The sequence below is a fragment of the Anas acuta genome, chromosome 2, assembly GCF_963932015.1.
Source record: "Anas acuta chromosome 2, bAnaAcu1.1, whole genome shotgun sequence".
In the NCBI taxonomy this organism is placed as follows: domain Eukaryota; kingdom Metazoa; phylum Chordata; class Aves; order Anseriformes; family Anatidae; genus Anas; species Anas acuta.
The window spans coordinates 139,368,765-139,395,765 of record NC_088980.1 but is presented as its reverse complement, the minus strand read 5'-3'; the positions used below and the strand labels follow the sequence as shown (position 1 = coordinate 139,395,765).

General features: G+C 35.3%; 1 protein-coding gene across 2 annotated transcripts in view; it reads left to right on the top strand.

Moving 5' to 3' along the window:
• The window catches only part of ANGPT1 (angiopoietin 1), a 184,945-nt gene extending 158,303 nt beyond the window's left edge, over positions 1-26,642 (top strand). For both annotated transcript variants that reach the window (XM_068672497.1, XM_068672498.1), the window contains 2 exons: positions 12,106-12,236; positions 24,155-26,642. In XM_068672497.1, coding sequence (XP_068528598.1) covers positions 12,106-12,236; positions 24,155-24,315 — 292 coding nt within the window. In that variant the 3' untranslated portion in view covers positions 24,316-26,642. The remainder of the gene's footprint in view (positions 1-12,105; positions 12,237-24,154) is intronic.
• The last annotated feature ends 359 nt before the right edge of the window (positions 26,643-27,001 follow it).

The following is a 27,001-nucleotide window of genomic DNA, read 5'->3' as shown; positions in this document are numbered from 1 at the left end:
AAAAAAAAAAAAAAAAGAAACTTTTTGAGAAAAACAAAATTTCAGTTTTGATATTTCAGCTCAGTAATTCTATGAGGTAGTGTTCCTCTCATTTTTTTTTTAGCCAGCAGCCTTAGCCCATATGCACAACTTGAAGGAATATCAGGCATGATTCTTGATCAGAGTGACAGCATTTTATTTTCACTGTGTAAAAGTGTAAATGTTTCCATGAGGTGAATCACAGGAGGTGGTCTCCTTATAGGAGACAGACCAAATCAATGGCGTTTTTTAGCACAAGTTATTTCAAGGATATTGTCCTATTTTGTTTTATGTAAAGTCTCTGGATTCTGAATACATTGTCTCAGTACTAGTCTTTGTTTTCTCTTTTATTTTTAATATTCTATTCTCTATCTTATTCTTACCGCTTGCTTTCATTGCAAACAAAATAGTTCATACTGTATACTACTCCTGATCTCTGTTTCTCCTGCAGGGCAGGCCCACATAAATGTTAATTAGTTATCTCAATGCTTGATTTGTGACCTGCGATGTTATCACAAATGTGGAACTTGAAAGAGATAGACTAATATTTAAGAAAAGGGACATTATTATTTAAAATATCAATTTCTGTTCTGAAAAATAGTCCAGACCCTTAGGACAGTTACTTGTTTCAGGCAGACTAAGGCAGGCAAAGCTGTACAAACATTTGATTGAACCTCCACAGTTAAAGAAAAAGTGAAAGTGCAGTAAAATAAAGAACTGTCTACATTTAGGAAGTTACTTTTATTTCTTGTTAGTTTGTACATGTTATATGTAGTAGTATATGCATATATACATAAATATATATACAATTATATACATAAATATATATATAATTTTTGGAACCTTGAGAATTAGCCATTATATAAAACTCATCTAATACAGTGACAATGACTTTCTAATCACAAAAGGCTTTCATCTGAATAAACCTGAGTTTTCTTGTAATAAGCACAGTAGGTTGTTATTCCAGTATATAAAGAGAATGTGTAATTGCTGAGTACACAGATAATGCTATAATGCCTTTTTTTTTTTCTTTTTTCTTTTTTTTTTTCTTTTAAACAGTAGGCCTTTAGGACTTTAAAGTGTATTTTGTAAAAGGATATTTATGAATTAATAGATTAATTCATAAATTAATAAGCAAGCATTCTTAAATAGGTTTTACTGATATCATAGCTTCAGGCAAATAATGAGGAGAAAAAGTATGTAGCTATATTTTCTTTTGCTTCACTGCAAATGGAGAAAAAATGCCACATTTAAATGTCATTGACACAGTTTTTCTCTCCTAATTGGCATGAATGGCATGAAACATAGAAAAGATTGAATTAGAATAATTCAGTTGTAGAGATGGACTTGTGGTACTTAACCTTCTTATATCAAAACCATAGTTTCGTAATTTTAAGCACACTCTTTACAAAGTAAAAAACAAACAACAGCCAGCAGAAACAAAACTGCATTTATTATATACTACTTGCACACATTAATTGTTGAGCATAAACCTATCTCATTAAGATTTATTTAATTCTTTGAGATAAGTCTATCTACGAAATTTGTAACTTTTTCAGTGACTTATGATTAATTTTTTTTTTTTCAATTAAGTAAACAATGTGATAAGTATTTTATTGTGGTCTGTAAATGATATTTTTCAATGACACTTCAGGGTAACAAGATGCTAGTATCTCTACAGTAGTCATCAGAGTAAATTTAACACTGAAAGCATGCTGATACATGAAGTTTTCCATTATATTTTATCTAAAACAGCTAATTAGGATAATATACAACCCATGTGGATGGCAGTGGGTAATTAACATCACCCTCAGTACAATGAAAGCATAGATTTATGAAATCCACTATTATTAAATACCCACATGAATTTCAACAGACTGTATTTAGGAGATGTTTAGAACTCCGAGCATATCTTGGAGGAATTATTAAATTTAAATTTTCCTAGAGTTTTGTGGGTCTTTGTAAATGCATTTTCAAGCAGGATTAATCAATTCAGAGCTAAATAAAATTTCAAACTAATGCTCAGTTATACCAAAGCTTTACAATTTCCAATGAGCCCAAAGCTTCAATGGATGGTAAACATTAAAATAAAAATAAACAAACATTGCAAGTTTCAGCAATTCAGTAAAGGTAAGCAGCAGAATGTCTGATTACTTATCTAAACCTTAAAAACTTTTCAAATATGAGTTTCTGTGGAGGGTCCCTTTATTTTTGTGCTGAAAAATCCCCTTGAGAATCAGTTTTGGCATTTTTGTTGTTGGCTTCAGCCAAACCCAGGGAGTATAGTTAAATTGGGTGAAAAATATTTTTACATTTTAAATTAAACAAATTTCTCTAAACTTGGCTATGCTTGACTCCTCAGCAAATGTTCAGTTAGAACCTCTATCTTTGAATTTTATTTTTTAAGAAGTTCATTTATCTATAATGCTAACATAACAATTTGTATACATATATAACAAATTGTATAGTAATATATTTATATAGTAATATATAACAAATTAGTATAGTAAACATATACTAATATGTTTACTGTTTACGTTTGTCTGAAACATTGATCACATTGAATTACTTCAAGTTTAAAAATGAAAATTGTCCCTATACTTTCTACATGAACACAGTATACATTATAAAGTGATGAATCATGATGAAAGTGGTAGTTTCTGTAGCAGCAGAAAATCTTTGCATTTAATTAGGTGGTGGTACAATAGCAAGATTTAAACTTTTCGTTAGTAAGAAGGTAACAATTCTAATAACTGGAAAGTTTAGTTTCAGATTTCCATGGAAAAAAGAAATATGGTGGATGATTTTGTTTTAATAAGTATTGTGATGAAAAACAGTTTTAACAGAAAATGGTAGTATTGTTTTAAAGTCTCTCCTCTGCACTGTGTTTGGTGAGAGATTAGAGTAGAGGGAATTAGTTCTGTTCAACACATCATTGTCATGGTAGCCTTTAAATATGTTTCCGTCCCTGTTAGCAGCAAAAATGAGTGTTGCCGTATGTTTCCTCTCCATCACCACCATGTTACTGACATCAGCTGCAAACTTAGCTCACACTGCTGCAGAGACTGTTTCTGTGGCTTCTGTAGCAAGTATTTCAAGTAGTAGAAGCATATGTTTGCTTGTTCACTATCCAGAATAAACATATTTTTAGACGTTTTTTGTAAGCTGTGACAAAGCACCATTTGTCTGCATAAAGCAGTATGGCAGGCCGCTCGCCTTGTGGTAGGAAAAAATTGTCTAGCAGTAAGTCTGGATATCTTTTTGGATATCTTTTTATCCCTGCTTACTGTACCTGGTCCCAGGGAATATAGTACTTGAGTCAGTTACTAAAGAAATTTAATATAGGAAAGACAAATTTGTTATTTCTATAAATTCACATCCAGTACATCAGGGAAGGTTACTAGGCTCTTAGTAATGTTACACCAACTTAGTTTGGTGTAATGTGTAGCTCTGTTTTTCTCATGGCTTAGTTATTAGCTGACACATGTCAGCCTGCATCATCAGAAGCCTCCTCTTTATCAGGTTTCTCTCCTTTGACCTGTCAGGTGTGCATGGCTCAAACACAACCTAAAATTAGCACAAGCTCTTCAGAGAGACAGCAAGGATTTCTGTTAATAGTGCGCCATCCCAAGAAGGGTCTACTTACCACATGGTGTTTGATGTCCCATAGGCTGTACTGAGGCAATTATAAAGGAAAACTGTTCAAATACATTTACTTCTGTATTTTATTTCACCATTTTATCTTTAAAACTGGAAGATATATGTTCTTACTCCGGATATATTGAATTAATATTTTTTATGTTATGAACGGCTGGCACATTTCACTTGTCTCAACAGGGGAATGGACAAGGAGTTGCAGTAATGTCAAACTTAATAATTAAAACATTGAGTCATTGCTACAGAGCAGCAGAGGAGGAATACAGAGGTCATCTTGTTTTACACTTTTCTTAAGGAATTGTGGGAGGAAATTATTTTCATGTGCTGGCAGCAAGAATATTCAGTGCCAAATTAAAAATCTGTTCAAGTTGTCAGAGCTACTTACTCCATTATTCAGGTTTTTGACAGTTTGCAGAACCACTGTGTCAACTGTTTGCAGAGTTACAAATTCTATTAGGAGTGCAATAAAGTTAAATAAATTATGAATTTACTACATGCACTGTTGCTCAGTTTGGTCTAAATTTAGGAGTAGGAAGACTTTAGAATTGCTGTGCTTTTACAGTTAATAGTGTTGTTTTTCTGCAGACAGACATCAGCTGTGACACTTCTGTTCTTCATATTGTTGATACTTTTACATCAGTCATTCTGGAATGGGCATCAATAAAGTTATCAACTCATATAAATGGGTTAGAAACACCTCAAAAGATTGTGAGAGTAGTGGTGAATGAACCCTATCTTGTTGTTTTAATTTCTCCCATGTAATTTTCTTTAGTTGAGAGTGGCTTTTAATTTAATTCTAATGATCATCTAATGATCTCATCTGCTGTTATGTTCTTGATAGTTAAACAATTATAATATATGATGAAACATTAGGTTTTGTGTTAGTTTTGCTTTCATAAAGAGAGTAGTCACTGCCCTAACAAAACTTGTTATACATTTTTCTCTGAAAATGTAGGCTATACTTAGGAATAAAGTTTTCTTCTTCCCTTATAAGCATTCATATAGGTACCCAGTCAATCTAACTGCAATCTGAAGGGCAGAAGCACTGACAATAATGCCTTGCACTTTGCAACCCAATTCAGTCTCTCAGGACACTACCCAATAACCACAAGTGATTCATGCTCCATCTCCAACAAGGAGCCCATGTTTCCACTGAATTGAGAAATGTGTGCAAAGGGATGTTTCTCTTTATCCGTTAGTGAGAGAATTCAATATTGAAAAAGTTGAATACCAGAATTAAGCCTCCCAGAGAGTTAACATGTTAGCTTCAGCTTCATCTTTAACAGGATTCTCAGCCACAGCAGATTTTCTTTGGAATGATTATTTAGATTTTGTCTCCTCTTTACAGTATATTATCTATCATTAAATATTTGGAATACGTCTTTATTATAAAGGTACTTTTCCTATTCAGGGGCAACTGTTACTGAGGGTTCATGCAATTTTCTAATGTATTCAGGAAAAGGCTTATTGAGAAAAATTACGAAGAGCCAACAATAATTAATATTACTTTAGTAGTTGTTATGTTTTATTCAATAGATATATCATACGTGATTCCTAATAATCAAAGCATTTTTGACCAGAAATATGAACTTAAAAGAAAGCTACTCTCTGTTTCTGATTTATTTATTTATTTATTTTTACTTAATATTATTACTGTTAATGTCTAGAAATAAAAGAGTGACCTGAGAATAATCTCTTAATGGGTCCTCCTAAATGTTTGCAGGCCAATGGGCTTTGGTTCATAAAGGGACTTTATTGCCTACATATCACAAATGGAGTTCAGTTGAATAATATAGCAATTCATAAAGCTCTACTTAATCTAAGTAAGGGTCTTTAGTAATGGGTTTCACTTCATCAGACTGAAACTATCTAAATTTTAGATGTCTACTTCACACTGATCATTCTGGCCTAAGTTAACTAGTGTAAGAAACTAGTTAACTAGTGTAAGAAAATAAGCATTTTTAGGAAGTAATCTTGCTCTATATTACATATATATCAAAGCCCACTACTTGACAGAATGAGTTGTTAAACCTCAAAATGAGCTCGTTACTGGATAGCAGATTTAAGCCATCTATTTTGCTTCTTAATTACCTTTATTTTTATACCTAAGCAAGTGTGAATCACATGCAAGTTAGTTATTAGTTAAATAATGCTTCAGCCTCAGGCACTTCAAACCTAGAGGACAAAATAATGATAGTCTTGTGCGTTGTAACATGCCTTTCACACAGCTAATGCAGAGTACAATGTGAACTTTTACATTAACATGTGTAGACATATTCCCACACTCCAGGAGTAACCAACAGTTTAAGGGCAGGGCTGAGATTTAGGTACCTTCTGCTCCTATTGAAACTGGGGAAAAAAAAAAAAATCCAGTAAGGAGAAGGCTCAGAACAGGAAACAGGCTTAGGATTCCAATCCCCATATATCCATTCTGTTCAAAGACCCTTACCATCAAAATTAACAACACCTCCCTTGAGGAGGGATTGTTATTCAGGATTCCTTCCTGCCAGTCATGTGGAATGAGCAGGTGACAGAGAGAAACATTTTAATCTGTTGAGACTAAATGAGAGACAAAAGGGTTGTGGGAATTCAGAGGCATCTCTCTGCAGATTTCCCAAAGGCAAGCTTTTGATATGTCCTTCTCATTCATCATATTGTATCTTTTAAACCCTACTTCAAGAATCTTGTTTTTCTCTATTTTTCTATGTTAAGAAACATAGGCCATTACTGGTGTTTGTAAATTGCAATCATGATTTGTGCCCAAATCTTTATTGCTATGACAATGGAAATGGCAGTTATGAATTTGGAGCTTATGTTAACTCATAAAAATGACCATGAACACTGGGGTAGTTGAGGTGGTATTCCACATCTCCTAATGATGACTACTAATGTTTGCAGTGAGCTAATGTATTTTTTGTTGATTTCCAAAGTATGCATTAATCACCAAAAAAGCTGGATGAGACTTACAGACATCTTAACTCCGTCATTGAGAGACTGCTTTAAATGAAGGACTGAGTGATACCTAAAGACACAGACATTACAGAAAGAAATAGATCATACCTAAATTCTCGGAGTCCTAGACTGGAAGCTCTCACTAGTTCCAATAAAAAATAAATAAATAAAAATCTGATGTTAGGTGCTCTATAAGCAAATACAATACAAAAGAAGAAACCATCTCCTTTACTTTTAATTAAAATTTAGCACACAAATTTTTCACAAGAATTTTTGATTGCACTTGTTTTTTAGTTCTTCTAATGTCTCGTTATCTATGATGCAATCTTTATGATTGCAGGTTCCAGAAATATAGAACTGTTTTTGAACTTTATTTGGACTTATTCCAGGTTCATCTGTTAAACTCATCAAACACGGTGTGAACACAGCTAAGCTTGTTATGTTTGAAAGAAGAATTCCAGATTATCAAGGTGATCAAAAGGGAAACTTACACAAAATGCAAATTTGAATTGTCTTTTCAGGCTTCCCTACAGATGTTTGTGTGACATTTTTAGAACTTTTCTTTCCACACAATATACTTTGCCTTGGTTTTAAGGGACTAACAGATAGTGGAGTTGTGTCATGCAGTAGGAATGGTGAAAAGCAAAAAGCAAAATATGCTTGAGAGTTCTTCCTCACCATCTGTTTATATAGATCCTATCTGTCATTGCAACAATAATCACATGGAAAAAATGCAGAGGGAATTTCTAACACTCATATTAGATAAGAGGTAACAGTTGCTTTTTTTTTTTTTTTTTTTAATATGCTGTCTTTCCTGTAGTACATCAACTAAGAAAGTTCTCTAAATTAATGCTATCAGCTTCTGCATTCCTCATAGTGATCTTAGAATTTCATAATGATATCAGATGGCCTCAAAACTTAATATACACATGCAATATTTCTCTTACTTCTGTTAACTCATGATTTATTCTCTAATGCTTATTTGTTGCTATTTCAATTCCACTGTACACAGATAAGGTAGACTTTGAGTTTATTTGAGCATGAATTTGTTTTTCCCACCAAAACTGTAAATCTGAGTAGCATTTCTACTGCTGTCCCAGATCTTCAGAACTTCCCAGCTGTTAGCAAGTGGAAATGATGGAAATGTAGCTCCTTGGCTTTTGTCTATGTCGTGGTTTAACCCGGCCGGCAGCTAAACACCACGCAGCCGTTCGCTCACCCTCCCCCCTCCCTCTCCGGGACGGGGGAGAGAAATGGAAAGTGAAGCCCGTGAGTTGAGATAAAGACAGTTTAATAAGACAGGAAAATAATAATAACAAAATAATAATAATAATAATATGGTGATAATAGGGAAATAATAATAATATATACAAACAAGTGATGCACAATGCAATTGCTCACCACCCGCTGACCGATGCCCAGCCTAACCCCGAGCAGTCCGGCCCCCTCCCCCCGGCTAGCCACCCCTATATATTGTTTAGCATGACGTCAGATGGTATGGAATACCCCTTTGGCTAGTTTGGGTCACCTGTCCTGGGTCTGTCCCCTCCCAGCTCTTACTGCACCCCCAGCCTGCCCGTTGGCAGGACAGAGCAAAAGGCTGAGATGTCCTTGGCTTAGTATAAGCACTGCTCTGCAACAATTAAAGCATCGGGGTGTTATCAGTACTCTTCTCATCCTAAGCCAAAACACAGCATTCCACCAGCTACTAGGAAGAAAATTAATAACTGAAACCAGGACAGTCTAGAATTAGTGTTTTTGTTTGTTTGTTTTGTTTTGTTTTGTTTTGTTTTGTTTTTGTATTTTTTTAACTTCCTTTCCCATTTCTTCAGGAGCAACCAAGAAGAACTCCATCATGAATTTCTGTCTTTTCTAAGGCAAGGCAATTCTGTCCTTATAGTTATTCAGTTTACTTTAAAGGTCCAATCCTACCAATTTTATTCTGAGAATAATAAAAACTTACCTAAGCCTAAATATTAAGGTTAGCTACTGCTGCCAAGAGCTACAAGGTTCATCAGTCACTAGTGCAGGACAGTGGTGTGCAGACTTGATATCTCACATCAGGTTGGTTCTGATCCATCTGGCTTGAATAGAAGTTCAGAAAGAAAAGAAATGACTGCTTCAGTCTCAGTTTTATTTTTTACTTCAGGCCTGATTTTGGCCCAAAGTAGTGCCAACTTTACAGTATTTATGTACTTATTTCCTAACTTTTGGCAATGCCTGTTCAGGGAGAGCTGCCCTAGCAAGAGAATTCCTGCTTTAAAACATGGCTCACTTCTTCACTGCTGCAGTATGGTAAGCCTACTACCGTTGCTTGTTTCAGGTTTAGAGCTATCCTAAGCTCTATCCTTGTAAAGTCACTGGAGACCTACCAGACAAGTGGTGTTGAGGGAAATTCAAACATTACTGGCAAGATCTAAATCTGTGCTGAGTGGAATGTTTGTAAAATATCGTTGCAAGAGTATGAGCTTGTAAATAATCCTAATGCCCTACCCCTTTGGGGAAAACATTGCACACCATCACACATTGCTCATTTCTTTATTGTTTTCTTACAGTATAAGAATATTTTTTATTAGACTAAGTGGGTTTTATAGTGTTGATTGTTAATAAAATCAGGTCTGGCTAGCATTGTCTTTCTGATTTAAGTAAACAGCTATTGCTTTCTGTATTGACTTTATGAGACTTCTGTGAGCTTTGGTGTTGCTGATATAGTGAAGATGTATAGCAGTTCAAAATCAGATTGTAGATATCATGTGACAAAGTAATTTTTCTATCAACACAACCTCAGGGAAGTTTATTTTGTTCTGCAAAAAATTAGGCACAGCTTGCAAAACAAGGCAAAACTCCAGTGATTAATTCCAGCCTTTACTTTGTGTGGAACAAAGAAATGACAATGATCAGAGCCAGATTTAGTGTAATCTTGTCTAAAGCAAGCATCCTTTGATAGAGTAACATGGTAATTATGGTAATTGACACTGTGACTGGACAATAGAGTAATGCAATGATCTTGCTGGATTTCTGCTCCTTGGTCGTTCCTTGTTAAGCTTCTGACAGACTTCATGATGTTTTATTGTGGCTTACATCTTGCCTTATCCATTTCTGTGCTATCCAAAAGTATTTGGCTATCAAAAGCTTTTATATATAATCCAAGATTTTTTATATGTGTATGCATGTATTTACTTATCTACATACAAAATTGACTTTAAGGATTAAATCCAAAGTTATGTGATCATCAGGCTCAGATCAGGTGACAAATACCATTTAAAATCAAATGGAGGTAGCTGGTATAACTACTTTGGAAGGATAGCTCTCATGGTTCTCTTAATACATTTTTATTTTAATATATTCATGAATAGCATGTGTAGCTGCTATTGTTTCCATTTTTAAAGATCGAGAAGGAAGAATTTAATTGAAAATTAGATGAAGTTTAAATCAGTTTGAAAGTGTGAATTTTAGACTTTCTAGAGCTCCAAACATTAGATCTGCACTTTCACATCTTGAAATGGATCAGTAACTCAGCATCTATCTCCTACACAATATCACTGAGGTACTGAGAAGAGGCTTTTCTGTAACGGCTCCATGGCAAGTTTAATAACATTGGCTGTATTTGTATCTAGAATCCACAGACGTGTGCAAGACAACAAAATCAGTATTTATGCACTTGATTAAGGAATGCTTCCATATGGTAGCTGTATGCCCCTTTTCCTCCCTTTCAGAAGGAGGGCTCCATACCCAAAGTTCTGTGGGAGGACTGGGTTTTATATAAACCAGTCTAGGGAACATACTATCCTCCCCATCTCAGAAAGCTGCCCTTATCTTAACTACTCATGTGTAAGAGAGTGGGTTAGAGATGCTGCCTACCTCTGCTGTTGACAATGTGACCACTTTGCAGCAAATTATTTATCTTCCATCTAAACAAATGGAAGAATGGCACTCTGGTAAAGATATTTGCTCTTTTTTATTCATCCAAAGTCACTGGATTAAGTTGAAGAACAATCTAAGAGGCAGCCACGAAAATCACTGACTCACAACCATTTTTCACTGAGTTTGATGGAGAAGCTGGGAAGGCATTGTATAGGACAGCACTCCCAGTTCTAAATCCCAGAAAGAAAGAGGCATCTCTCCCATTTCACATTCTTAAGCCCTACTTCTTCTCCCATGGATCCTTTTGTATTTTATATTAGATATTCAAGATACATACTCACACCTCTTCCATAACCCTAGAAGAAGCAGAACAGATGTTTCTCACCTTCTTTTCAGTGGAATGGTCTATTCCACTAGATATCAAATCATGTTTTTAGTTTCCCCTGTGGCTGACGTATTCTTGCCTGTAAATTTTCAGTGAGATAGGTGTGGGATGCTTATTCCCCTCCTCTCTTGACCCAATGACTAGGGCTTGTTCCTGGGATGTAGGCATTATGGCTTCCTATTTCTCCAGTAGACACTGAGATCCTGTCTCCTCCTTCCTGCATGTGAAGCTATTATGACAAAAAATGCCCTTCTCTTTCAGAACTATTTTGTGAAAAAGTAGGAATACAGTGGTCAGATGTCTAATTTAGGTAGCTAGGTGCATAAATTAGTTTTTGCTGCAAGTGTCAGTCTCCTGGGGATGTCTGACTCCCAGAAGTGGTTTTGCAGAGGCATGGAAAACCACTGTATGCAACCTCGTATTTCTCTCTTCAGCATTTCCTTGTGTACGTCCCTGCAACTGTGCACTAAGGTCAGACGGGCCCAGGTCCCCCATTGTTCCTCTGGTGAGACAGAGGTGCTCCACTCAACATCCCTGCAGCTGGCACATTTGACTTTGGACTGAAAAGCACTGAACAACACAAATGCCCTTGTTACTTCCTGGAGCTGGGATTAGGTTCCTAAGTCATGGTTGTGGTTTCAGCTAGTTGACAAGACCCCTTACAGAAAGGAATATTTAGCATTGCAAATCATGAAGACTTCTGTGGCTTGGACTCTAAGTTATTCTCCATTCATCACTCAGAGACAGCTTTGGCAGAACTGGGTTGCTGGCTTGTCCTGTAACTGGTTGAATTAAAGATTCTGAAAGTGCTGAAATCCTCTTTCAAGACCAGGGATTAATAACATGGCTGCCATTAACTGTAAGTGCTGTTTTGTGACAAAGTAAAGGGATCAGCTATTCAAATACTCAATTATTATGTCAATGTGTTCCACATCTCTGGGCACCTCTCATTCTCTTTTGTGTCTCTGACTCCTTACACTTTCTTGCATTTTCCAGTGTGGATTACTCAGTTCTGCTCCAGCTCAGGGACTATGTCCTACTACAGACACATTGAAAAACCCTAAATTTTCTCATTTTACACCTGAAACAACAAAGAGATTGAGCCAAAACACAAGACATTTCTGAAGTTTCTGAATGTACTTAATACAAGGCAAACCTCATGTGGAAAGAGATCTCGATCTTTTATTGTTCCTTTCGGTGACACTGATTGTTTTTTCTTGCTGTTTCAGGCTTTATTTAAAAGGTCACAGTGGAACAGCTGGAAAACAGAGTAGCCTGATACTACATGGTGCTGAATTCAGTACAAAAGATGCTGACAATGACAACTGCATGTGTAAATGTGCTCTCATGTTAACTGGAGGTGAGTACAACTCTGAAAACATGTGGTATATTGTTAGGAATCTGCTCTGTTTTCCTTAAGCAATCATGGATAAAGTTGAATTCATGGATGTGTAAGTATTGTGTGAAAATTCATTTTATTATTATTACTCCTACTCTTTTCTTTATGTATGTTGTGGTAGTGCCAATACCCCCAGGTTCCTATCAGCAGGGAAGGGTTTATTCAGAGATGCAGTCAGTATACTTCTGCACTGAAACTGTTGCAGCAATTTCAAGAGGGAAAGGTTAGTGTTATTGTTGAGTCAAGAAAGGTCAAGTAAGAGAGAATAAACTAAGAGATGAAGAAAGGGGGAAGATCCTTATGAGAACTGGGAAAGGACTCACCCAGAAAAAGAAGAAAGGACACGTAAATAGATTATTAGAAGGTAAAGTTTAAAAGTTCCCTAAGTTCAATTAGGGGGTGATGCTATTATTAAAATAATTACAGTGATTAAGCTTTCTGTTTGTCTTATACAAGCTATTTAATTAGTTAATGTAATGGCTAATTTACTCACCTGTGAAAGAGTAGACCTACAGCCCCCTGTTTAAATTGTGACACCTAGCTGTTCTAGAACTTTTAAAACAGCACAGAGAAGTTACACTAGGATGGGTTTAAGTACAAAATCAAACTAACTGCAAGCAAGTGTAGTGAATATGATTAATATCATTTCCCTCCATTGTGGAGGGGGAATATCCATTATCTCCCCAGACAGATACCTAAAGGTCTGCACAAGAGTGAGAACTTTTGCAAACGTTGCTTATTCTGAGTCCATGAAGAGGCAAGCTCATTTTTATCTCTATCATGTCACACTAGAGCAGAAAGCTTGTATTAGGATTCTTTGGTTCTTAGAATGTATGACCAAGAAAGGCCCTTATCTTCACATCCGATCTTCTGAGAATCTCCCTCAGTGATTTCTAACATGCCTGGGAAGGAAAAAAAAAAAAAAAAAAAAAAAAAAAAAAAAACTATAGCATAAAAAGTTATTCAGTGTTTTGGATCAGACTTTTAAACTGATATTATTTGTGGTTACTGGCACTGTGACTGCATCCAGCTCAGGCCACATTCAGGCATATATGAGCCTCTTAAGGCTATTATCTGCTGACAGAAGATGTGTTTCTGTCAGTGGAAATTTGCATCAAACACACAGCCTACATCCTCATTCTTTTTGCTAATTGGAAGTTGCCCAGCTGGGAGAATCCTTAAGGAGCCTGCTTCTCAAACTTTCCTGACTTCCTCTACTAAAATCTTATTAAATGGAAAACTTCAATTTAATGGAAGTTTCTGTGGGAAACTTTCTAGAAGACAGGTGATCAGATGATACCTTCCCATTTGTATAACAAAGGTATCTGACCAGTTCTGGGGCAAACAATGGGAATTAAGAGTTTATTTTAATTAACAACTGATGATCTTTCCCCTCAAAGATCATGCTAAAGTAGTGTATTTCACTTCCAGGGCAGGTCACAGTCCAGTGAAAATCTCCTAAATGTGAGTTGTGTCTGTGGTGAAGTGCAGACTCATTCATGTATCTGAGCTGCCTGGAAACACCTCCACTCCCAGACATCTAATTCTGGGAGCTGAGGGTTTTGTTTATTTTCTTACCCTGACTTCTGTGGCAGGTCATTGCCCTGCTAAGGTCAGTCTGCTGTTAAACAACCATTTCACAAGTTTCACATATATTTTGCTGCAGTAGTCCTGTAAATCAACAGGAAAACCACATATTGGAATGTACTGGTAGCAAATGAAAGGAATAAAGTGGAGGGGGGGGTGAATTACCAAAGGGTGAGGAAATCACAAATAGAACACATCGTTGATGTGTAAAAGGAGATGCAGCTAGGCTTCAGAGAAAGGTGACTGAAGCAGCTGTGTTACACTAAGTTGTAGTACTTTGAGAAATACCTCAATCATGCAAATTGCCATAAAAAAATGTAAATTGATCTCCCTGCTAGATTTCTCCTCAAAAACACCTTATGCATTGCTTCATGAAATAGACCTTTTCATTCCTTGAGAAGTAGCAGAAATTGAATTAAATACCAAAACATTCGTTTAACAAATAGATGTCAGTTTTGTGCCACAGAAAAAGACTGATTAAGAAAAGTAGCAATCCAAAAGAGGTTTTTGGGAAACCTCTTTTTTTTTTCTTCTTTTTTTTTTTTTCAGAAGATATCAGACTCTCTGTTAGTTTTGGCAGCATCACAGACAGCACTTTAATGATAAATGATATGAAATCTAAAGGCAGGTTCCTTGCTATCTTGACAGTTCGGATGATCCCGTTATCTCTATGAGGTGAACTGAATATATTTATGTCAGGAAAAAAGGCTGAGATAAGCTGAAGCTCAAGACTGTGATATGGTTATAGTCAAGGCTGAAAATAAAAATGTAAGGAAAACACACATTTCTCTCTGTGATCTTACTAGTTGTCAGTTTTATTTGTTCTGTATCAAAAATATTCTCTCACTCCTCCTTTCCATCCTTCCTCTCCCTCAGAAAAAAAAATTAAATAGTGGAAGAGTAGCATCAACAGAATTTTGTGTGTGAGCTCCTTGTCCTTTTGAGAACCATATTCTGCTAGCTGACTCTATCTTAATGTTGATTTTAGGGAATAGTTTCCAAATGTATATGCCTGAGCTGGATTTTTATATCCTGTGACCTTTTTGTGGTAGTTAAATATTTTAGTTACTTTTTGTGGAAAACATGGAAAATTTCAACTCAGCAACCTCGGTTTAATTTAAGTGGAGACAAGGCATATTTATTCACATAATTTCTTCATTTAAAGTTTGTTAAATAGTGTCACTTTTTCTTTTGTGAAAATCGGGGACTGGTGTAACATCTCAAGCCTATAAACTGAACAAAAGCTTTTATTTCCATATAATATCAAATGTTATGAATAGAAGAGTACCCCAATGAGCATACATACTACGTTTTGAGAGATACATCAGTTAAAATGTAACAAACTCTCATCAGAATGAAGCACTGAGTAGATGTCCAAGGTACTTCAGACAGATTGCCAGTAGAAGAGCACTTAGAATCTCTGGATAAGATCTGTGGGCAGCAGGCCATGTCAGAGCATCCTGCCAGGATACCACCTGTCAACTGAGTCCCAGAAATTGTTTGTGCTATCATCTACAGGCACCACAAAATGACTTACAGTAACTTGGCCCATAGTAAAAGTCTTAATGCAATTTGCTTTGTTTTGCATTTGAGAGACATTTACACAGGCATTAACATTGCTTTTGATGGTTATGTGACAACATTGCTAAACTCATGATGCCTGAAATAAAATAGCTTGCCAAAGTGCTGGGGAGACTTTCTAGATGCCTAGCTAAGATTGAAACAGCATAGAATCACTGAAAGATTTTTTTTTATTTTTTTTTTTTTAATTGACTGGGAACAGAGGTCCATCTGTCTGCAGTCTCCTTTCTCTGACAGCAGTCAACAGCAGATGCCTCAGGATGGGCGTAAGAACAATACAAATAGATGATACTTCCCCTGAGTATTTTCCCAGTCTCAACATTTTGCATATCAGAGGCTTCCTGAGTCAGACACATTTCCCATGTATTTAGCAATCCTCAGTGGATTTCTCCTCTGTTTGGTAAAATGATGTTCAATGAAAATCCCAAACAGTGGTGCATTTATTGCTTGTTGTTTCACTACATTTTTTTTTCTCCAAGTGGCAAATTTTATGAACCTCCGTCAAGAGCAATATAGAGGACTCTTCTCCTGTCTTGTAGGGAAGTTCTTGGCTAAATGTAGTAGTCTATCCATATATAGTCTAATCAGAAAAACCCACCATTTCTGTTACATATTGTTTGAAACAAAAACTTTGAAAGTAGTACCTCAGTACACTTGAAAGCTTTTGACCTGAACCCCAGAAATCATGCCCACTTACAAAGAAAAGCACCAATTTTTAGGTTTTGTATACTGTTGTTTTCATGAAGATGTTCCAACAACTTTCATAGAGTATAATTTATATTACCTAACAGTTTGTAGATAGAAAAATATTGCCACCATGTAGATAATAAGTGACTGGAATTGGATTGATTTATGTTAAAAATGTTAGATGTATTTCATTAGATAATGAAATGCTACTGAGCACTTTTAAGAAAATCATCACTGTATATAAAGGTTATAAAGGTTAAGAAAAGCTGTATATAAAGGTTTATAACCTTCGTTTATAAAGGTTAAGTATGGACAATAGTAACAAAGGAGATGACCAACCAGTGACTGACTTAAATATTAGTCTATACATTTAGAAGATCAGAACATGCTCATCAGTCTGTAAGTTTCATGTTATTTTTAGCTTGTGATTTATTAGAATTATAAAAGGACTATATTGTCTATGTGATGTGAAAAGCTAGTGACTTAACATCCTATGTCCTGACAGTTAAAATCTTATTTAATCCTCAGAGTATCAAGTGCTGCTAAATCTTAGGCTAACCAATCAAACAATAAACAATAACTTTATCAAACAATAAAAAACAGGCCCGGAAAAACCTCCAGAGTTTTTTTAGTTCCTCTCCAAGATAGAATCTTCCCTAGCTATGCTATGCTATGCTATGCTATGCTATGCTATTCTATTCTATTCTATTCTATTCTATTCTATTCTATTCTATTCTATTCTATTCTATTCTATTCTATTCTATTCTATTCTATTCTACTCTACTCTACTCTACTCTACTCTACTCTACTCTACTCTACTCTACTCTACTCTACTCATTATTTCTAATGATAAAGATTCATTCTTGCAATACAATATGTTACTGAGCTTGGTTACCCTTAGTATAAAAAAGCTTTTCTTGATGTCTTAACTAAATCTGTGACAACTTAAGTTTGTTCTGTCTTGGTCTTGTCCTGTCCTACATTACTGGAAAGAATAAACCATAGCTTTTCTTTCTTTAGAATAAATGATTCCTTTTTTTTTTTTTTTTTTTTTTTTTTTTTTTTTCAAGCAGACTTCTTATGGATTTGAGATTGTTAGCATTTCCTTTCTGTCTTTTGTATTCTGGATTAAACAAACCTAAACATTTCCTTTTACATTAACTCTTTTGGTCCCTGTCAAGTTGCTCCACGTAGAGCTTAAGGTGTCATACAAAACAGGATCCAGTTTTCTAGCCAAGAAGTTTTCAGACATAGCCTAAGCATTACCATCTAATTCCTCTAAAGGAATTAGAAGCTCAGAAACATTAAAAACTTTCATAAAATAAATTGTCTTTCAATCAGTGAACACCATTCAAATATTTTTGTATTAGAAATTTTTCTTATTAGCTTTATTGCCAAATGCACTAAATTTTATGAACAAACCCAAAGGCCTAGAGACAGATACTGGCTTTTCTTAGAATGCATTTGTCCCATAAAGGCATACAAATGTACAATTCAAACTTTGGATATGATTGAACAGACTGTGTTTGGATCTTACTGTATTTGGAAACATTCATTGTAATCATGAGGGAGAGGAGAGACCAATGTGTAAAGAAAGGGTCTGTCATCAACTGTGCACCTATTCCTTTAACATGTAAAGACAACTAATAGCCTGTCATCAAAGCTAAGTGATCATTAGTAAGCTTGCAATTCAAGCAAGATTTACAGTGCATTTTTGATTGATGAGCACTAGGTTACTAAAAAATAATTTTACATGCATACATGTTTAACTACAATTTATACAACAAGCCAAAGCCAAAAGCTGTTAGCATTGGCATACTAAAACCCTTTTTACATTGGTACTTTCAACAATGAAGATTCTGCCATGTGAAGATTATATTTGTAACTTCAGAAAACCTTTCCAAAAGATTTCCATTATATTTTTCTAGTAATAACATCACTCATTTGAGCAATGCACATTTATTAGGTAGGGTTTTTTTTTGCAAGAATTTGTGGAAATGATCTCAATGTACTTTCATATTCAACCAAAGATACAGTAAGAGCAGGCCTGTGAGGCTGCTCTGGTGATAGCTTGTTTAAAATGAACTATTCAAAATAAATTTATTTAATGGAAAGAGCTGACATGAATTTTAATAACTTCTCAGTGGTAATAGCAAGAGTAATTATAATTAAAGAGCAAAGCATAGGATTCCACAAAGTGTCAGTGTGTTTTAACTGTTCCAGAAGATCAACTGTCTACAAGGGTGATTCATGTTTATTTGTATAGTTGACTTTCAAACAAGCAATGCATTATCTAAATTACTTTCTGTTTAGACAATACATTTTATGACCTAAGGATTTTTATTGCAAACAGAGATGATAGCATTGCCTGTACTATACAAACAAATTATTAGAAGTGGGCTAACCTCAAAAGACTGTAAGGCTCTCCTCAGTTCAAATAAGCAACTGAAGGCCAGATGGTGATGACTTGAAGAAACTACCTGTGTTTCTGAGCACAAACTCTCTTAATCATTTCATGAAAGCCTCTTCTTTATCTCTGCATTAGTCACTTTAAAAACTTTCTTCTATATTTCTCACAATATCCACCCTTCATGATTCACATGCATGATTCAAATATCCCACAGAAATTATTGCCAAAAGTTATATCTGAGGTTAAAATCTTACTGCTATTCAGAGGGTTCTTGATGCTTACTTGGGAAAGCCATTACCTTATAGTGAAAAAAATAAACAAGATTTTTCATGGGAGGAAATCTCCTGAACTTCAGAAAATATTTACTTATTGAGAGCGTTTCTTGGGTCAGACTGTCTTACAGCCCTGGAACTGCTTTGTTTAGTGTTTTCTGCAGTGTCCAATATTGCAGGTATCTCTTTCAGGTACTTCAGTTTTATGTTACCTCATAGCTACCAAGAAAGGTGCTGGTTCTTTTCCTCTTTCCTTTAATGCATACAAATATCTGAAAGTCATGCTTCTGGAAAAACAATTCCTTTACATGTATCCAAACATGTTGATTCGGTGTTGAGACATTTTTATGATAATCTGAGGCCTCATGGGGAATGAATAGCTTTTAGAGCACTACATGAGAGTAAGGAGAAAAGTAACTATATACATGTATATGGTTACAGACACACACACACACACACAAAGTATCACAAAATCATGTAATTGTCTAGGTTGGAAGACACCTCCAAAATTACCAACCTCAACTTCTGACCTAGCACTAGCAAGTCCTTCACTAAACCATATCACTAAGCTCAACGTCTAAACGTCTTTTAAACACCGCCAGGGATGGTGACTCTACCACTTCCCAGGGCAGCCCATTCCAGTGCCTAACAACACTTTCAGTAAAGTTCTTCCTAATATCCAACCTAAACCTTCCCTGGTGCAACTTTAGCCCATTCCCCCTCGTCCTGTCACCACGCATGTGGGAGAATAGACCAATCCCCACCTCGCTACAGCCTCCTTTAATGTACCTACAGAGAGCAATAAGGTCACCCCTGAGCCTCCAGGTTGAACAATCCCAACTCCCTCGGCTGCTCCTTGTAAGACTTGTTCTCCAGACCCCTCACCAGCTTTGTTACCCTTCACTGGACTCTTTCGAGCACCTTCATGTCCTTCTTGTAGCGAGGGGCCCAAAACTGAACACAGTACTCGAGGTGCGGCCTCACCAGAGCTGAGTACAGGGGGACAATCACTTCCCTAGCCCTGCTGGCCACACTGCTTCTTATACAAGCCAGGATGCTGTTGGCCTTCTTGGGCACCTGAGCACACTGCTGGCTTATATTCAGCTGACTATCAACCAATACTCCCAGATCGTTCTCTGCCAGGCTGCTTTCTAACCACTCATCTCCCATCCTGTAACACTGCTTGGGGTTGTTGTGCCCGAGGTGCAGGACCTAGCACTTGGCCTTGTTGAACTTCATACAGTTGGCCTCAGCCCATCGGTGCAGCCTATCCAGATCCTCCTGCAGAGCCTTCCTACCCTCAAGCAGATCGACACACGCACCTAACTTGGTGTCGTCTGCAAACTTACTGAGGGTGCACTCGATCCCCTCATCCAGATCATCGACAAAGATATTAAAGAGGACTGGCCCCAGTACCAAGTCCTGGGGAACGCCACTAGTGACTGGCCTCCAACTGGATTTGACTCCATTCACCATGACTCTTTGGGCCCGGCTACCCAGAGAAAAAAGTAAGAGAAAAAAAAATAACACAAAAATGTGAAAAAGCTGAAAGATAGGAGAAAGTAAACCCAACATCATAAAGTAGTATTAGGAAATTTCTTCTTTAAAAATTGTACAGTCTCATTAACAAGAACAGTATAGTAGGCCAAAAGAAAAGATGCTCATTAAAAAGATTTTGGAAAAAAAAAAAAAAGTAATTATTTAAAAGAGATTTGAGTAGGTCCTCACAGAACAGTTTTTAAATATTGTGCATCTTCTACTCATTCCATTGTTTAACATAGATTTTGTTGGGCACCACTGGATACCTTTTACCTAAATGTCCGTTTATGTGTCTGTTGCTATTCCTTTAAGATGAATGAATTGGTAACTAGCACAGCTTGCCATGTCTTCATCCCAGCACCATAAACAGAACCCAGCTGCATCTGTGTTCCAGCTTTGAAAAATAAGGATTAGATTTTCTCTGTTTAAATTTGTCTTAAGTTTCTACAAGATTGTATTCTGGTTACAGTAAAACATCAGCTGTACAGCTTTCTCTTTCTTTGCTTATTACCCCCTTAGGTATATCATTGTAATCAAAGAGAGGTCAATTGTATCAAAATAGAAGTTTGCCAGAATATATCTGGCATAGATCCTTCCCTCAAGATTTCATTATGAAGTGTTAGTTCTGAAAAAAAAAAAGACATTTTATGTAATACTTTAAAAAGTATTATCCAAAATCTAAGAAATTACTTTACAAGGCTAAGAAATATAAGTTACATGGATTTGAATGCAAAGGACAGAGTAAAAGCACTGGATTTATAGGCTAATCACTGTCAATATCATATCAATAGTAGTAGGATATAGCTTAAATATATATATAATAGTCTTCATTATAGATAGATAAATATATAGAATAGATAAATATATAGAACAGTCTTCATTACAGATAGATAAAAGGCTGGATATGAGGAAATCGGAGGATTCACTATGCCAATGCACATTGTCTAAAAGGAGCTTCTAACATGTTAATTCCATTTGCAAAAGTTAGAGGGGGAACTGCACTGAAAATTACAATTATACATTTCAGTCCACAGTGACACCTGCAGAGTTTAGTAGCCACTTGTTAGACAGCCATTGTTTGCCTTTACTGGTGGTGCCTGAAAAGGGGGTCCTGGACAGATTACAATGCTATGATACGCAGTCTGAAATTACTTTTTAAAAGAAAGTAACATTTAACCACTAAAAGTAACAGCCACCATGTAATCTTTATGACCTTATTTTCCTTAAAACATAAAGGCAAATGTCCAGTAAAACAGTATTACATGGAAGGATACATAAGACCTATGCTGAAGATTCACAAAGACTATAGGTCTTACTGTAAAGAAAGAACTGCAGAAATCTTTCTGACAAATAGAGCTTCTCATCATCAAGGCTAATATATTCTTGTCATTGGGAATATTAGCTCTTTGCAGTCTGGGGATTCATTCTGCCTCTCTCAATATGAACTAAGCATCTTTACATTATATTAAATAGATACCCTGTAAGGTCTGGAAGAGAAAAATTCTTTTCCCATCAAGATATACATCAAAACTCCCACTAACTTCAATGGAGTCAGCACATCACCTAGTTTATCTTTGTCAGCTTGTGTTCTGTAATCTCAATGTTGCCAAGTTTCAAATTGTTTGGGGTTTTCCTTAATATTCAAACTCCTATTACAATCTAAAATTCACCTTAACATGAAAATGTTTCAGATTTTCATACTGAAAACCAAAACAAAACAGAAAAACAAAACAAACAAACAAAAAAGAAACAGGAACTGAAAGAAAAGTTGCCTTATTTTTGATGTTATTTTGTTGTTGTTGTTGTTTTGTTGTTTGATAACCTCTGTAACTCTTGGAGGCCTGAGATTAAAATCATACTACAAAGGTGCTGCAAGCAGAGCCCAGGGCTCTTCTATTCTAATGCACACAAGAGGTTTGAGTGGAATTTGCTCACTACCTGTAAGTGTCTTCATCACAGTTAACTAGTTTATTTTTTTATTTTTATTATTGGAGATCTTGGGGATGTAATCAAGAAGAGTTACTGATTAATCTCATATTAAAGCAAATAGTTAAAATAGATATGAAGAATCACACTGTTTTCACCACTGGTTCCATTTTCTTCATGAGTTAAAGACATAAATACATCTACTATAGAAGTCTAAAGCCAAGATGATTTTTTTTTGCATACAATTTGCAACCACAGCTGTACACCAAAGGTGTGCTTATAGCAAGTTTGAATTCACTGCATACAGTCATAACAAATGGTAGCAAAACCTCTGTAATTGTTAGTAATATTCACAAGTATTTGATTTCTGGATTATTTTCAGTGCTATGCTAATAGAGCACTCACATAGGTAAAGGTATGGCTCTACATGCATTTTCTTTGACAGAAACCTCCAGTTTAAAAGTTCCCGAGCTGTTGCATTTCTTTTTTATCCCAACTCCTCAGTTGGGATAAAGCTTCTCACCTTCAGTTATGCTAACACAACAGTTCATGGAGGCATTCTGTAAACCAGATTGATGGTTTGTCCTCAAAAAGAAAGTTTTTTGTTTGTTTGTTTTTTATTTTGTTTTGTTTTCCCTAAATCTGCATCATTTCACTTTTTAGAAGAGTCTCACAGTGCAGCTGAAGGAACAACAGTCTAGAAGAAAAAACATCTGGGGAAGATATTTCTAGTCCTGTCTTTCCAGTAGAATAAAATATACGAGGCTGAACCTGGAGATCAAGGGTCATTGAGTAGGAAGCACCTCTGACTGGGAAAAAAACAGGCAGAGTAGGGTGTCTGGAAAAGACAGCACTTTCTAAGCTTACCTAAGACACCAATCAATAATATTTGTAATATTTTTTTCTTAGTGTTTCTGTTTAGCACATTTCAAGGTACGGTTTAGGAAGCTCAAGATTGAATATAGGTTTTTACATCCAAAATGGTGGGAAGATTTGGGATTGAGTGTGACTTTTCTGACCCAAAGTGTACATGCAGTGAATTTACCTTGATTGAAGTTGGCTATACTGTCACCTAAATACATACACACTCATGTAAACATTTAAACCATCTATCCATGCACATAGGTATTCTGACTGAAGATCGATGTCCGATAGTGTTGTCTTTGTCTTCAGCATTTAGTCCTTTCATTCATTTGCAGAGTCTGGTTTTAAAATTTATCTTAGTCTTAAAAATGTCTTATCTATGTTTTAAAGACAAAGTCTATCTCCTTGTACACCACTCTGAATACTGATGATGCGTTACTGTAATATTGTAATTATTGTAAGAGCATAGCACAAATGTACTTGCAGCTTATGCTTTCTAAGAATATCTAACCTAAAAGCAAAAGTAAACTGTCTGATCAGCAGAACAATCACAGTTAAAGCAACAGAAAAAATACTGGTAAATTAAATTAAATCAAATCATGCTTGTGTTCTAAATAACCAAACAAGCAGAAATTATGCAAATTACTTATGAGTTATAGTCTTATTATGATATGTTTACATGAACTGGGTGATCTATAATATTGTCTAAGCACACAAAGCAGTTTATTTGCCTTTATTGTTCCTATTCTTGCTTCACATGCAGTGTATACGAACTGAAGGAGTTAAATACTTTTCCAGATCTGTCAATAATCGGTGTATTCTCCAGCACAGCTGAATACAGAATAATAAATAAATAAATAATAGAAATAGGAAAGCAATATTCATCATCACCACATTCCAGAAGTGTTTATGAGCTTCTGAATGTCAGAAGTTGCTAATCAGCTAAACTTATAAAACAAAATAAAAATGTTAAGTGCATTTGCAGTTTAATTGTTTATCCTTAATGGTTTCAGGCTGGTGGTTTGATGCTTGTGGCCCCTCCAATCTCAATGGGATGTTCTATACTGCTGGGCAAAACCATGGAAAGCTCAATGGCATCAAGTGGCACTACTTCAAAGGCCCCAGCTACTCTTTGCGTTCCACCACCATGATGATTCGACCCTTGGACTTTTAAAGGCATTCAGTGGTGGATCCAAGAAAAAAATCAGAATGCCACTGTTCTTGACAGCACTGGTATCACAGTCTGAAGGTAAAAGGTGAAGGGCTTCTTGGAAACAACATGTAGGGATGATGCAAAGTCACTTCATTATCACTCCATAGCCTGCAAAAACTCCCCACCAGTCACCCCATGTCTTGATGACACGGGGAGGCTTGGTTTCAAAGAAGGTGGCTGCAATGATTTTCCAGAGAGGAACAACTGGATCCAGTTATTCTGACCAAATCTGGTGTTTCTCAGTGGATTATTGTTTTATTTTTTTTTTTTTATGTTTTATTAAAAAATGGAAAATATACCAGATTATTCTACAACACCATCAGAATTCCAATATAGGAAACATATCATCCATGGTACATTGAGGAAAAGTTTTTCAGCAGTGAAATACAATCATTATACACATAAAAAAAAAGGATTATAAAGACACCTTTTTTAAAACTCATTTTAAAGCACTGAAGATGACCACTCCAATTACTGTTTTTCTTAAATGAACTGAATTTGAATGGGCAGATGGATTTATGTTATGATGAATTTATGTCCCAGAATCAAATCATTTGTGTTAATAATTATTTTTATTAAATATTGGAAGGACATATTTCTCAAAAATAAACTGAGTCAAATTATGAAGAATGGTAAGTGTAAAAAGCATAAATTCTTCAGTTGCTCTGTAGAAGTAAATGAGGTAATTGGCATAATCCCTGAGCTAGGATTTATAGTGTGATAACAAAGTTAGACGTGTTTTGAGCTTTTTCCTTTTTTTCATTAAAGGCAGTCTGAATGTCACATAGGAAAATTGATGGAAGGTTTAAAGAATGTGAAATATTATCCTAAAGAAAATATGGGATTTTGCATGGAATATTTCCATCAAAAGAACACAGAAAGGCAAACTGCTAGGATATATAAAAATGACATAAATGCATAGCTTAAATCAATTAATTCATTTTACAGTATCATTGCATGTGCGCAATTTATCATTCATTATTTTATTTTTTATTAAATTTTTGTTTCTTCACTTTATTATTACATTTTTGTGAATATCAGAAGCATGCCAGGTCTACACAGTGCTTAGGCTACAACTATTAAAAATACTCAGCAGAACTGTATAGAAAATAAAGAATTGTGAACTGTAAATAGTATGTTTATATTTCCTGTAATGGTTGTTTAATTTGTACATGTAGCCCTGACCCTACTCAAAGGGTTCTAATCCACAAAAGGGTATAAATATTAAAGGAACTTTAAAAGACTGCTTACAGGTTTCCACTGTCATAACACGTAATTCTGATATATTAAAATATTGCAGAAATGTGTGGCAAGATGCACAATGCGGCTGTTGGTAAGGATAAAGTTCCTATCAAAACAACCAACAAAGTAGTTGGTTGGCCCATGAAATGAAGTTATAGAGAGAACTCTTTTTCAATTATAGTCCCTCATGATTAATCGTATTAATAAAGTACGTTAAGGAAAGTATCTAGCGGTCATTCTACTTCTGCTAATACATAAAAGGAAAAGCCTCGCCCTGCTCCCACTGAAATTAAAAGTAACGTTGTCATTGATAAAACTGGGACAAAGATCACATGTAAAACCTGAATGTAATAATTTTGTTGTTTGTCTGCTTGTTGGTTTATTTTATTCATTAAACTGTTCCTGAAATAAGGCATGATGAAGATCTGAATCTTTTTTTAAAAGAAGATTTTAACAGAGTAACAAAGTAACTGCTTTATTTTCCTTTTTTAAAATTTTTATTTTATTTTTAATTTTCATTTTTAAGAAATAGATTTAAAAAACTGTTTGGATTTTTCAAGCATCCCTCCTTAAAAATCACAAAGCCCACAGGGCTCTCTGTTTTTTTACAACTTGATGTTTGTTTAGTTTTAAGTGGGAAGATCTTGGTTTTTTTATGTGTGTGTGTGTGTGTATTTGTACATATTTATATATATATTTGAAATAATCTTGCATAAGGGTTAATTTTTTTGTTTTCTGCTGAATATGTTACCAAACTACTCCTTGCTCAGCAATTTCTTCACAGAGCTGTTTTGTCTTCTTTTCCAGCAGTTTTTTGAAATGCTCTTCATTTATGTGCAAAAACTGTGGTCCGTCTTCTACTGTGTTCTCAAAAGTTATATTTTTTGCAAGTCTCCAAGTTAGAAATGCCATTTTGCAAATCCTATTGCAAAAGGCAATGCACATTTAAAATCAAAAGCATATTTACTGTTTATTTATCTGTGTTTGAAGGAAAAAAAAAATGTGGATTTGGTTTCCTGTCCTTTATAATAAAACGTTTTTTAAAATTGCAGACTCCGTGATTTGATTTCCTCTGAGAATGCCTTTCTGTAACAGGATGACAACATTTTACCAGCCACTATCTCTCCCTCTAAGAGATATTAATAAATTTAGTTAAGGCCTAAGGAGGGAGTCATATTAGAGTTTGTGCAGAAATCGGTATTTCTAACCTTTCAAATATGTATTTCAGTCTTTTTTATTCAAATTCTTTGATTAAAATAAAGGAACTGTATTTCTCATCTTAAGTTCATGTCATACAACTATTCAATAGTCTATAAAAGAAAATATTTCTTGAATTCCATTAGCAAAGATGCAAATAGAACTGTATGCCTATTTCTCTTGCCTTTTGACATATTCTTTTATCATC